General features: G+C 48.1%; 4 protein-coding genes across 4 annotated transcripts; 1 reads left to right on the top strand and 3 right to left on the bottom strand.

Annotated features, from left to right (window-relative positions):
- The first annotated feature begins 146 nt into the window (after nt 1-146).
- Nucleotides 147-717, top strand: ASPWEDRAFT_271212 (uncharacterized protein). The gene has a single exon (XM_040832955.1). It carries the CDS (start codon nt 347-349, stop codon nt 647-649), a length of 303 nt encoding a protein of 100 aa, XP_040695209.1. The 5' UTR covers nt 147-346; the 3' UTR covers nt 650-717.
- Nucleotides 718-1,894: 1,177 nt separating this feature from the next.
- erg1 (squalene monooxygenase erg1) lies at nt 1,895-3,400 on the bottom strand (the record flags this gene model as incomplete). Its single annotated transcript, XM_040837058.1, has 2 exons — nt 1,895-2,163; nt 2,245-3,400. 2 exons carry the CDS (start codon nt 3,398-3,400, stop codon nt 1,895-1,897), a joined length of 1,425 nt encoding a protein of 474 aa, XP_040695208.1.
- Nucleotides 3,401-3,907: 507 nt separating this feature from the next.
- Nucleotides 3,908-9,090, bottom strand: ASPWEDRAFT_48090 (pentatricopeptide repeat protein; the record flags this gene model as incomplete). The annotated part of the gene is made up of 3 exons (XM_040837057.1): nt 3,908-6,709; nt 7,454-8,812; nt 8,863-9,090. The coding sequence occupies 3 exons, from the start codon at nt 9,088-9,090 to the stop codon at nt 3,908-3,910; spliced, it is 4,389 nt and encodes a 1,462-aa protein (XP_040695207.1).
- Nucleotides 9,091-9,388: 298 nt separating this feature from the next.
- Nucleotides 9,389-11,330, bottom strand: ASPWEDRAFT_35094 (ferrochelatase HEM15). Its single transcript, XM_040834150.1, has 3 exons — nt 10,910-11,330; nt 10,261-10,843; nt 9,389-10,206 (listed from the first exon to the last, which is right to left on the bottom strand). Exons 1-3 carry the CDS (start codon nt 11,150-11,152, stop codon nt 9,749-9,751), a joined length of 1,284 nt encoding a protein of 427 aa, XP_040695206.1. The 5' UTR covers nt 11,153-11,330; the 3' UTR covers nt 9,389-9,748.
- Nucleotides 11,331-11,540: the final 210 nt, after the last annotated feature.

Below are 11,540 nucleotides of genomic sequence, written 5' to 3'. Positions count from 1 at the left end.
TGATTTGAAATCAAAGAGAAAAGAAAAAATAAATAAATATCCCATTTACGTTGCAGGCTGTTGCGATTGCGGCAAAGTCCAATCAGCAACATTTGATCCCGGCCTATCTCAAAAATGGCCAAGTGGACTGCGAAGTGTCACTTTCTTTCCGGCCATTTCCCTTCCAGGTCGCTTTGGAATGCCTACAACGTCAATGGCACTTGTATAGTTTGTGCCAACAAAAGTTTGCGATGTCTGAGTTGCTCCGAATTTGACAGACAAATTTACTAGAGGAGCCCTCGACCTTTTTTTTCCTTTTTTCATCATTTTTTGGGAGTCCCTTGGTATTGTATAAAGGAGGCAAGCAATGTTCTCTATTTGGGGAGAATTTCGGCGCAGCCTTTACTTTTTCCTTGTTTTGTTCTTTTCACGGAAGGTATACGACTTTTCTCTTTCCATGTTTTTATGTATGTCATTTTCATTTTTCTTTTCCCTCGAACATTGGCGTTTTGCAGAGGTCGGATCACGGAAATTGGCAGTCAAGGGGTCCGGCTGGTTGGCAAACGGTCTGCGGGTTACTTGCATGAAAAATCTGTGCCCTCGTCTTCTAGCGCTGCGATATCTGTTGTTTTTTGTTTTGTCCTTATATGGATTCTTTGGAGATTTCTGACATCCCCCTGGATTTGCTGTTGCATCTCAAACTCGTTTGCCATGTTGTTGTGTCGGTTCGGTCCATATTAGGGCTGTGTCTTTCCTCGACGGTCCGCAATGCTCTTGAAACGCGTTACTTTTGCGTCTCGACGTGCTCAATGCATGCAGAAAAAACAAGACCGATCAAAAGAAGAGAGAGCATCGCCAAGGAAACAGACCGTGAGGAAAGAAAAAGAACAGGGAGTGTGGACTGATCGAGTCACTATTCTCACCGAAGAGAAGGGCAGAGTGGTCTGGTTACCCCCTTCTTTATTGTTCATGGATTGACTTCTTTTTCTGGCCTTGGTTCTTATGATCATTTTTTAATCGGCATCATCATCATTATCATCATATCAAATATACCATCATAGCAGGGAGCCAGGCGAGTGGGTTGATGTGATTTTTCTTCCTTTTTCTGTTTTTTTTTTTTTTTTTTTTTTCTACTGCATTTTCTTTTCTTTTCCTGTGTTCAAAGAATATGTTTTTGCCTTTGTTACATATCATGCCAGTCAGGATTGTCAATGATCGCGATGTAGAAGTTGGATTGAATTTACATAAAGATTGAAAGATACGCAACTGGTTTCTCTGTTTTGTAGCTTACATCTCTATATTTGTACTAAACATGTTTGAATAGGCAGTCAAATTGGTAATACAGCTCTAAATCGCGCGAACACACGAAAAAAGATTCATGTAATGACTAGATTAACTTTTGAGGATATCGTAAATAGGTAAGTTAGAAGAAGAAGAAAAAACATACGTTCTAGTTACACAAATACAGAAATAAACTGCAACTTATTAAGAAAAAAGGATAAGGGCAGGGGGAGATTTGAAGGGGAATAATAATAGTAACAGAGACATGTCCAAGCCCGTCCATCCATCTTATCAAACAGACAGAACATACAGACGGGGGTCAAGTATAAAAAAATATAGACTTGGAACCAAAAGGGGGGTAGGAATGGCCTGGTAGGATCTGTGCTGATAGGCTAGGTAAGTGAAGACCCCCAAAAAAGTCCGCTCTGAAGCAAAGATCATGATCGAAATGAGCAAATCAAAGCATCAATCAGTCCCGAAGAAGAAGAAGCAAATAAATAAATAAGATAAAATAAAGGCCCAGGGGTGGAGAAGGGGACAGGCGGGCAGGGATTAATTCTATTGTGGGGCGTTTCACCAGAAAAAGAAAAGAAAAGAAAAGAAAAGAAAAGAAAAGAAGTAAAAGAAAATCGTCTCAACTGAAGGCTTCGATCAACATGTATGGGAAAATGACGACGCATGCTGTCCAGAACACCATTATACATTGGAATAGGACCACGGGGAGTTTGTAGATGGGGGCTTCGGCGATGAGGACCCAGAGGGAGAGGAATGCGACGGCGAAGAAGTGGCTGAAGAGGACAAAGGGTCTCTTGATTAGTCCGCCGAGCAGGCCCACAGGGCCGTCTACCATGCCCAGTTGGAAATAGCGGAAGCAGCCTCGCTGGAGAGCTTTGAGGTTTTCGTCTGCAAGGCACGGATGTTAGTGTTTTGGACACGTCAGAGAACAAGGGGGGAATAGAGTGAGGGGTATCTTGTGCAACGCACCACTAGCAGCGAATAGGCTGTAAAGGGCCTGCGCCAGAATGTTGATGACCGAAGATGAGTTCTTCCTCCGCCAATGGAAAACAGATAGTTGGCTGAGAACCTGATCGGTGTTTCCCAGGTTAGGGACGTTCTCGGGACTCAGCAGGTCGCGCACGGTCAGCACGTCGTTGAAAGCCACTGTCATTCCACCGCCTGTCAATGGATGGCGCATATTGAGGGCATCGCCTAGGATCATCAATCCCGCGGTCTTGTTCGACGAGGCTGGTAGGAAGGAGTTTGGCATGGATCGCAGAGAGCCATTCTCCAATGCATCGAGAAACGACGGTTGAACGCTCTCGGGGAGAGAAGGTAGGACCACGTTCCGGAGGTGGCTTTTAACACCACCATTCTTGACAGACGCAGATGGTAGGTTCTCGGGGATGTCGATAAGGATTCGAGTCTCGTGGGTTCCGATCTGGTACATAAGAACGGGTGGGTTATCGCTCACGAGCACGTGTCCGTAGTTTGGCTTGGGAAGCTTCGCATCGATCAACTCCAAGCCCCAGAACCTGGACCGGACCTTTGGAGTATAAGAATGGTGTTCTTTGCGGAACTTGGAAGCGTAGCCATCTGCAACGACAGTCAAATGGGCAAAGTAACAGTCCTTGGCCTCCTTGGTCGCACATTCGGCACCAAGAACCTGCTTGGTATGCGAGCAAGTGACAAGGCCTGTAGCCTTGGTCTCGACAACAGTGACGTTGGGGCAAGCCATGGCGGCCTCGCGCAGCTTCATCACGAAACGGCCATGGTGGAACGAGCGACCTTCGGGTATTGATGATGAATCCCCCTTTGGATAAGGAATGATAACCGGTTCCCCAAAATATGAAACATAGTATCCTTGTGTGCTGATCGAGTCAATGCCCTCGAGGCAATCCCGTAAGCCCAGCTGCTCGAGGGCCTGGACACCACCGGGCTGCAGCAGCTCGCCCACGATCCGGTCGGGTTCCTTCAACGAGCTCTCCAGCAGTATCACGCTCCGTCCTTGTTTCCCCAATGCAACCGCAAGAGCAGAGCCCAAGATTCCTGCGCCCACGATCAATACGTCGGCCTCGTGGTGAAGTAGTCGTCGTTGTTCCGCCGCATCGGAGGGCTTGAAGATATGGCCGTTAAGGGACATGGTGTTCGAACGAATGAAGGAAGGTCAACAGGATCGAGGATGGTGGCGAGAGTCGTGGAGCATATTTCAATCAATCAAACCCAGTACGCAAATATGGGAATGAGAAAGGCGAGAGCAATTGTTGCTGTTGGTGGAGGGGAGGGGATAGAAAGGGGGAAAAGAAAAGTTGTTGATGAAAAAGCGTGGCGTGACATGTGAAAGTTTTCCCGCCACTAGTCAGGGAGCTCAGGAACGTATGATCGATGGGCCTATGAGACAATGCCGGGCAATTCGGAAGTGTATTTATTATTTCTATAATTGGCTGTTTGTTATCTGGGTATTAATCGTAAGATTGACGAGTGGCATATGCTTGTAATCCTCATGGTTGAATGCAAATGCTATATATAGTACAGAACGACGGTCATTGATATACAGTAAGAAGGGAATGGCTATCCCAGAATATTATAAACAGAACCAGGCAGAAGAATCTCCTTTCAGCCATTTATCGCCCAAGATCTGCGATTCATTCTACTCGACAGTAACGGGGGCAGTGATGTTGTCCAATCGCCCAAGGACTGCCTCCAATTCGTACTCCTCATCCCATCCCTCAATCGTCTCCCGGATGTTCGACTGCCTAAACAAATACTTCTCATCAACGGGCTGCTTTAGCTTCCGTCGAGATAATCGCTTCTTGATCGGATCGGGTCGCAATTCCCACATGAGCGGGTCTCCTTGGCTCTTTTTCTCGAGAAGCTCGGCGATGAGATCAAGATACTCCAACTGTTCGGTCGTGTTGGCCGCATCCTTGGGGGACGATGAGACTGATGCGCCTAATCTCCGGCTTAGTACACCGACAACCCGACGGACTTCGACAACAAAGTCCCGACCGGAAGCATCACTATGCGAGAGGCCGGTCAAAGCACACCACCGAATTCCTCGGAGGTTCTCCATCTCTGCAAAAGCTCGTACAAACATCTTCATGCAGACACCATCGAAATCCGCCGAATTTCGGTAGCGGGACATGTAGACAGCTGACAGAAGGTCAATCGCCATTTGTGGTTTTTGCGTAGCAATCAAGCGCCGGGTGGTTGCGACTGTCATATGATGCTTGACAGTCAACTTCTTGTTTGTTGAGCAAAGCTCGTAGAATCGAAGAACAGCCAGTTTAATCGCTTCCTCTTCAGATGTCGAGCTCATCTCCGTGAGTTGGCGAAAGAATATAGGGAAGAATCGAACGGAATCACGAAGATACCGCCACTCAGCGTCGATAAGAGCTCGAGCGGCTTCGAGACCATGTTCCAATAACGTTGCGATTACACCCAATTCAACATGGTGCTGCTTCATTTGGAACTTGGCGTTTTTCGCATGCTGGTAGCACTTCAGTGCTTCCGTCATCTTGCCAACGTGCATGAAGTGCGACATTCGTTTGTGTAGCATTTGGTACTGGTCAACTGGTTTCGAAGAACTCCCTTCTTGCAGTGTCCGTTGGTGCCATGGCAAAGTGCTTTGTGTAAACGGCATTTTATTCACCTCGTCTATGGGGAATGACTGTTGGTCGTAACCTAGGATACGCTGTGAAGTAGCAGCCTGTCCGTGTTTGATACGCGCTGCCTGCAGCATATGCCAGAAACCAACAGGCGCCCCTTCCAGTGCATGGCGCCGGCGCCGCAAAGTCTCCAGGAATTCCTCTTCCTTGATAGGGATTTTCCATGATCGTTCCCGAGCCATGTCGGTGAGTTCAAAAATCATATCTCTATCGCCCTTCTCCACAAAAGCCTCCAGGATGTGCTTGTACAAGACACGATCAGGAACGATATTGAACTTGTCGATACATTTGAAGACAAAGTCCCGAATCTGAGTTCCTGAGTGAGATACCCAATACTCCAAGAATATGCGGTCAAAAATTGGCGTGAAATCACGCCGTCGTTGAGTCATTCCCAAGTCATACATCTCCTGGAGTCCGAGCTCGACTTCTTCCCAATCGCAGGCTAGAGCTTTGCCATACAACAACAGTCCTTTTGTACGGCATCGGGGCGGAATGTTGAAGTTAGTTTTCATATCCTCCACTAAAGCTTCGGCATCAGCAACTCTGCCAAACTCAACGTAGGCTTTCACCACTGGATTGAATAGTTTCTCGCTAAACTCCTTCCCCATGGCTCGGTGGACTCTCAATAGTTTTTTCAGTTGCCCGTTCAAGAGCTCGATGCTTCTTGTTTTCTTCCAAAGTCCCGTCAGATATGCACCACTCAAACCAGAATTCCGATCAACTCGCAGATTTCGAAGTAGAAACCACTTGGCCGTCGTAAGTCGGTGTGATTCCAGAAGAGAACGGAGCACAACATCCACCATGTCGTCAGAAACCGAAAACTTGCGCATATATCGTGTGTAGATTGTAGCAACAGATTCGATACTCCCTTTCTTTGCCAATGAAAACATCAGCGACTCCCACATCTTTGTATCTATGCTATCCACTTCTTCTAGTCGCTCGAAGATATTTCTAGCAATAAACACGTTGCCTTGCCTGCAATTCATGTAAAATATTTGTACCGCAAGTTCCTTTCTATCGGAAGGAATTCGTTCTAACGAAGCAGGATGGGACTCCAAGAATAGCTGCGCAGCCTCGATAGGCCGGTCATTCTCAAGCAATTCCTGCATCTGTCTTAGCACGGAGCTCTGCTCCTGGATTTCTGGGTCCGGAGATGTTGTTGAATTCTCGGGCTTCGTGTCCGCATCAGATTGTCCAAAGCGGGTCTTTGACCGCTTGAGGGGGTTGGGGGTCCGCATAGGTTCAGGGGGAAGAAAACTGCTTCGCCCTGAAGCTTGCGATGGGTGTCGTCTTGGATCAAGTGTACCAATTAGTTGTGAGCGTGCTGACTCCAAGAATGACTCTGCCCGTTCCAAACTCGCTGAGACATCAACCACAGCAGATGAGTCCGTTTCCTTCTCAGACACCCCTATCTGGTCCTCCTGCTGTGGATTTTGGGAGTTCCGCGATTTCCGATCTTGTTCCTTGAATGACTCCAAGCCCATAAATTCACCATCCTCCGCAGCCTTCATCATCCGGGACATTCTCCTGGCGGCATATGTCGCATCGTAGTTGGGGGCGGAGGTCTGAAGGGCCCGTTTGTTTTCGATTATGCTCTCTGCGACACGAACTCTTCGGTGTACGTCATATGTGATAGCTGCAACAGTACAGAAACTGCCCACTGTTGATCCTGCAAGAGCCAGTTTCCGGAGGACCCGTAAGGCATTTCGAGAGGGGACGGCCGGGGGGCCGTTGGTCGTGTTGACTACCATGATGAGAGCTAAGATTGCGCCGCAGGCAGCGGACTTGATATCACGTAGAAAGCATCAGGGTATAGGAAATATGGCGGAGTAGTGCAGATAGGAATTGAGGCTTCTGAAAGAGCGAATGCCCTGCAATTGAGCCTTGATAATGATGGTCGGAGTAGACAATTTTCTCCGTCGCGGAAAGTTTGCGGTGATTGGGTGCGCTAAGCGGTTCTGTCGCCCACCGTAGCGTGGCTTATCCTTTTTCCGGTGTATGTATACCCTGATTCGACTCCGGGGAACGCATACCAGAAAATTTTTAGTATTTTATTTCTTGACTATAAGCACAAAATATAGAGCACCTGTTTACTGATCGAACTAGACGGAAAAAAATAGATGGCAAAATTACCATCATGCCGGCAGGATGAGAAGCGAGAACACAGCCAGATAAACCAAACATCAAAGCATAAGACGCTACCAAGTGAACAAGATGATAAATCCTCTATCCTCTATGTACTGATAGATATATAGCGTCCATGCGTATATCCCAAAGACCTTTTCAGGTTTGTAAAAGCGCATCCGCTGCATCATCGTGGTAATCCGTATCGTCATGGTAATTTCCCTCGGTATGGCTGTTGCTGGGAGAAACGTCGTCAAGAGAGACTAATTGAATGGTTAGAAATGACTTTCAAGATTTTAAGAGGAGGAACACTAACCATGTGGTCTGACAAAACAACTACACAAGAGGGCACCCCCAAAGACAGCTGCCAGAGTGATGAACGCCGCCTGAGTTGCCTTCCCTACAGTTGCGCTATAGAGGAGACTCAAGATTGTTGGAGCGGTGATTCGACAGATGGCGTGTAATAAGCCTAGGGCACCGAGGATCTGCCCAGTTCGTTCGCGAGTTACATGTTTCGTGAGCGATGATTGTAATGTCACCGATCCCATTCCACCTAAGGCCGTAATAATACCAGAAAAAGTAAAGACTGAGCCATGCTTTGACAAAGAATAGCCGATGTAGCCAAATAAGTTGAGCAGAATCGAGAGCCGTATGAGGTACACGTCAAGCGTGCTGGATCCAGTGATGGCGCGTTTCTCGCTTGGTGGCTCGCGGAAAATTCGACTCACAATAGGCAGGAGCACAAAAAGGGTGATCATTCGAACAACATTGACCTCGAAAACAAAAACACTGGACTCGACATTACCCCAACCAAACATGTATTCAGCATAGATGATGAGGATTTGAGATGTGCCCATTCCTACACCAAACACAATGGTATCCATGGCTGAGAGAAGCATGATGTTTCTTCGCAGAGCAGGACTGGCACCCTGTCTATTTGGAAACAGCGCACTTGGACGTCCAGCAGGCGGCATTAGAATGGAGAGGGGCTTGATGAGATTCAAAGGGTTCAAGCGGCTCGTCCAGGTAGTGCCATCCGGGATAGTTTCTCTCGTCCGATGTTTCTCTCGGGCAATTAGCTGATGTTCTTCCGACAAAGATTCTGGGACCACCAGAAGGACCATGGCAAGAACAATGATGTATAACACCAGGCCAATGACAAATACGTCTAAGGGGCGGCCTGTCGCTTTGATGAGAAGGGCCGAAAGACCTGGCCCAGCTGCAATCCCAGTAAATAGGAACCCATGCGTAAACCCAAACGCTACCACACGCTTCTCAGGCAGTGTACAGTCAGAGACATAGGAGGTGACCAAGGCGAGCACAATTGTGTAGGAACCCCCTAAGCCGTCAAACAGGGCCCCGAGCAGCATCAGGGCCAAGGGCATCTTCTCTGGCACGGATGCTACAAGAACAGTCATTGCCTCGCCAAAGGTAGATGCAATCGCGGCCCAGGCGATAATCTTCGTTCTGCCATAACGGTCAGAGAGACGGCCCATCTGGGGACTGACCAGAGCTGACACGGTCCCTGCTGTCAAGCTGAGATAGAGCTCGAACCGTGCCATACGGGCCTGAACCTCCGCAACCTGGCATTGGGGGTTCTCTCCATCGAAAATGACCGGAGCTGGTGTAAAAGTGGGATCTTTGGCAGCCTTTTCAGCAAGAAAATCCCTACAAATAAGGTTCAACATGAGGTTGATTCGGGGGACAATTGTGCCACCAAAACTGAGCATGTAAAGGAAAAGAATCGGTAAGATCCAAAAAATCTGATGGATATAAGCATGAAAACTGATCGGAGAGATGAACTTGTGCTCACACTTGGTTTCCTCCAGCCCTTGCCTGTATCAACCCCATCTGCAGGGTCATTTCCAAAGGCTTCAAAGTCCGATCTTTCGTTATCGGCACCTTCAAGTAAATATGAACCCTCATTGATATGGCCAGGGACACTGGTACCATCCAGGCTAGAAGCGTTCTGCCTGTCGCGCAACTGGGAATTCATGTTCGTATCCCCCGCAACAGGGAGATTCTGCACTTCCACCGCCATTGGGGTACAGAATGAGACAGCCTCGAAGCAAGGCTCGGAAGGCGCGGATATCCTTCAGTTATTGATGATAAGCGTTAATAATCGAGACGTGCTTTAATAAAGGTTGGTGTGATCGCCGAGGCTTTCACGGCATCTTGATAATGCTTTCTTATCGTTCAGCTGAGCTGAGCTGATCGGCAGCTGAGATTCCTCGTTTGATGCCTCAGGCACTAGCTCAGCCGTTCCTGGCGTTGCGTGCAGATATTTAGCGTTGAAGAATGAAGATGCGAGGGACTTTGAGAATAAAAGTAACGCTAGAAAATTCCCCGATGCTCTGTGCACACAATTTGAAAGACTAGAAAAGAAGTAACGAAATAAAAATAAGCCGAGGTATAGGAAAGTAGCCGGTATCGTCTGTGTTTCGAGTAACTACTCCATGCTTGCTGCCGTGCTTTTATCAGCATCAAAATATGATTATGTCGACTCATTCCCTAGTTAAGATTTATTTACATGGTTATTATTGTCCCTTGCCCATCCAATACATATTCTTTTCATGGGTTTGGTTCCTGAAATGATCAAGTACATAAATCGTGTTAATAGTACATATATGGTGAACGCCCAGCCGAAGCCCAGATCTAAAACAAAGAAAATGCAAAGTAGAGTTATTGAGTAGGCACTCTTAGACCACCAGAGAGGAGGCCTGTTCACCCGCGAAGAACTTCTTTTGTTCCAAACATCTCTCGCTCTTGCAACCTTGACAGCGCAACGTCATCTGCAACGAGCATTTATCCCCCTTTTGCAAATGTTGCTTTGCAATGTCGGCAAGAGCTTCGATAAAGATTGGGTTTCCGTTCAAACTTTCTGCCCGCTTGACGCCAGGGCTGTTTGCTTCCTCCATCACTTCGAGATCAAGCTCATAGAGGGTCTCAATGTGGTCGCTGGTGAACGCAATGGGCACAAGAACGATGTCGGTCTGTCCACGCTTGACATACTCCTGAACCGTATCACTCGTTTGGGCTCCGAGCCAGGCGGAGGGGCCAACCTGGGATTGCCAGCACAGCCGGTAGGGGTTGCTGAAGTTCAATTTCTGCATCACTGCGTGGACAGTTGCAGCGACCTCAGCTGGGTAAGGGTCACCTGGAAGATATTTAGTTATGATATTGCGGCAAACCTGATGCTTTCGGATCTTACCTCGATTCACAACGCTCATGGGCAGGCTGTGGGCCGAGAAAAGCAGCACCACTCCGCTTCTCTTTTCTTCGGGATATGTCTTGAGTTGATCCTCAATGTTCTTCGCGAAAGCATCGACTAGACCAGGGTGTGTCGGCCACCGGTCGATGACACTCCACTGCACTGTGCCTGGAGCATCCAAGCTGCCGTTCGCACGTTTGCCCTCCAATCGGTTCCTCCATTTCCACAACTCGTTGAGCGAGCTACCCGTTGTCGAGCAAGAGTACTGTGGATACTGGGTGAACGCGACTGCGCGACCCCCTTTTCCGTTTCCAAACCCATCTTCCAACAGCCTTGTGTACATATCCTCCGTCAGCGGTGCCGCATATCGAAAGGCAACATAAGGCTTATGAGGTGCAGTCTCCGGAGAAACCTTGTCCAAAACCTTGCACATCTCTTCGCATTGGTATTCGGACCATTTTCTGATCGGCGAACCACCACCAATATCAGCGTATTGTTTCTGGATTTTGGGCGTTCTTCTCTTGGCAATGAGCGGGCCAATGTATGATTGTAGTCGTCCCAGCGGAATTAAATCGCCATCAGCCTTTAATAAAAAGAAGGATCAGTCAGTGGACTGGAAAGTATTACGACGAAAGATGGGTATACATACAAATAGTCTGCTAAGAAAGTCCTGGACTTCATCAGTCGTCGATGGTCCTCCCATGTTTAAGAAGACCATCGCAGTAGGGCCCTTAGACCCCGTGGCATCTTGAGTGACTGGGGGAACGACAGTCGCAAGACCCCGTGTTTGATCTCTATAATATCCCAAAAAGCTGCGAGCGACCGGTCGGATACCAGAAGAAGCCCCTCTCAATACTTGTTGGGGAAGGATGAAGGGACGGCGGAGAGCCATGGTGAGCCAGGTGTGTCGCCCAACTTTTTTCAGAACTCAATTGAAAGACAGCAGATATTCAGAAATGTTCCAGATTGAAGAGAATATATGGTTAATAAAATCCAACCGACTCCGTAGCGAGGGTGAACAGCGTGTTAAAGTAAGCAAGGGAATCTGGCCGAGAACAAGCGTCCAGAACGGAATTCATGACGGAGCCGACGGAGGATCGAACGGATCAGCCAGAACCAATCAGACGGGATCTGAGGTCATCAGGCTTGGCGCAGTCACATGATGTTCGTGTTTCCCCGCGTCAGCGTTTTGGAGACGATCGCGAGTGACGCGATGGGAGCCTGGAGATAGGCAGCAGAGGCCAGAGACAGATCAGACTTTTTTTCGTCTCTTTTATTCC

This window comes from Aspergillus wentii (assembly GCF_001890725.1).
Source record: "Aspergillus wentii DTO 134E9 unplaced genomic scaffold ASPWEscaffold_1, whole genome shotgun sequence".
Classification (NCBI taxonomy): domain Eukaryota; kingdom Fungi; phylum Ascomycota; class Eurotiomycetes; order Eurotiales; family Aspergillaceae; genus Aspergillus; species Aspergillus wentii.
The sequence above is the reverse complement of the archived record's forward strand: the minus strand, read 5'-3'. Positions and strand labels throughout refer to the sequence as shown.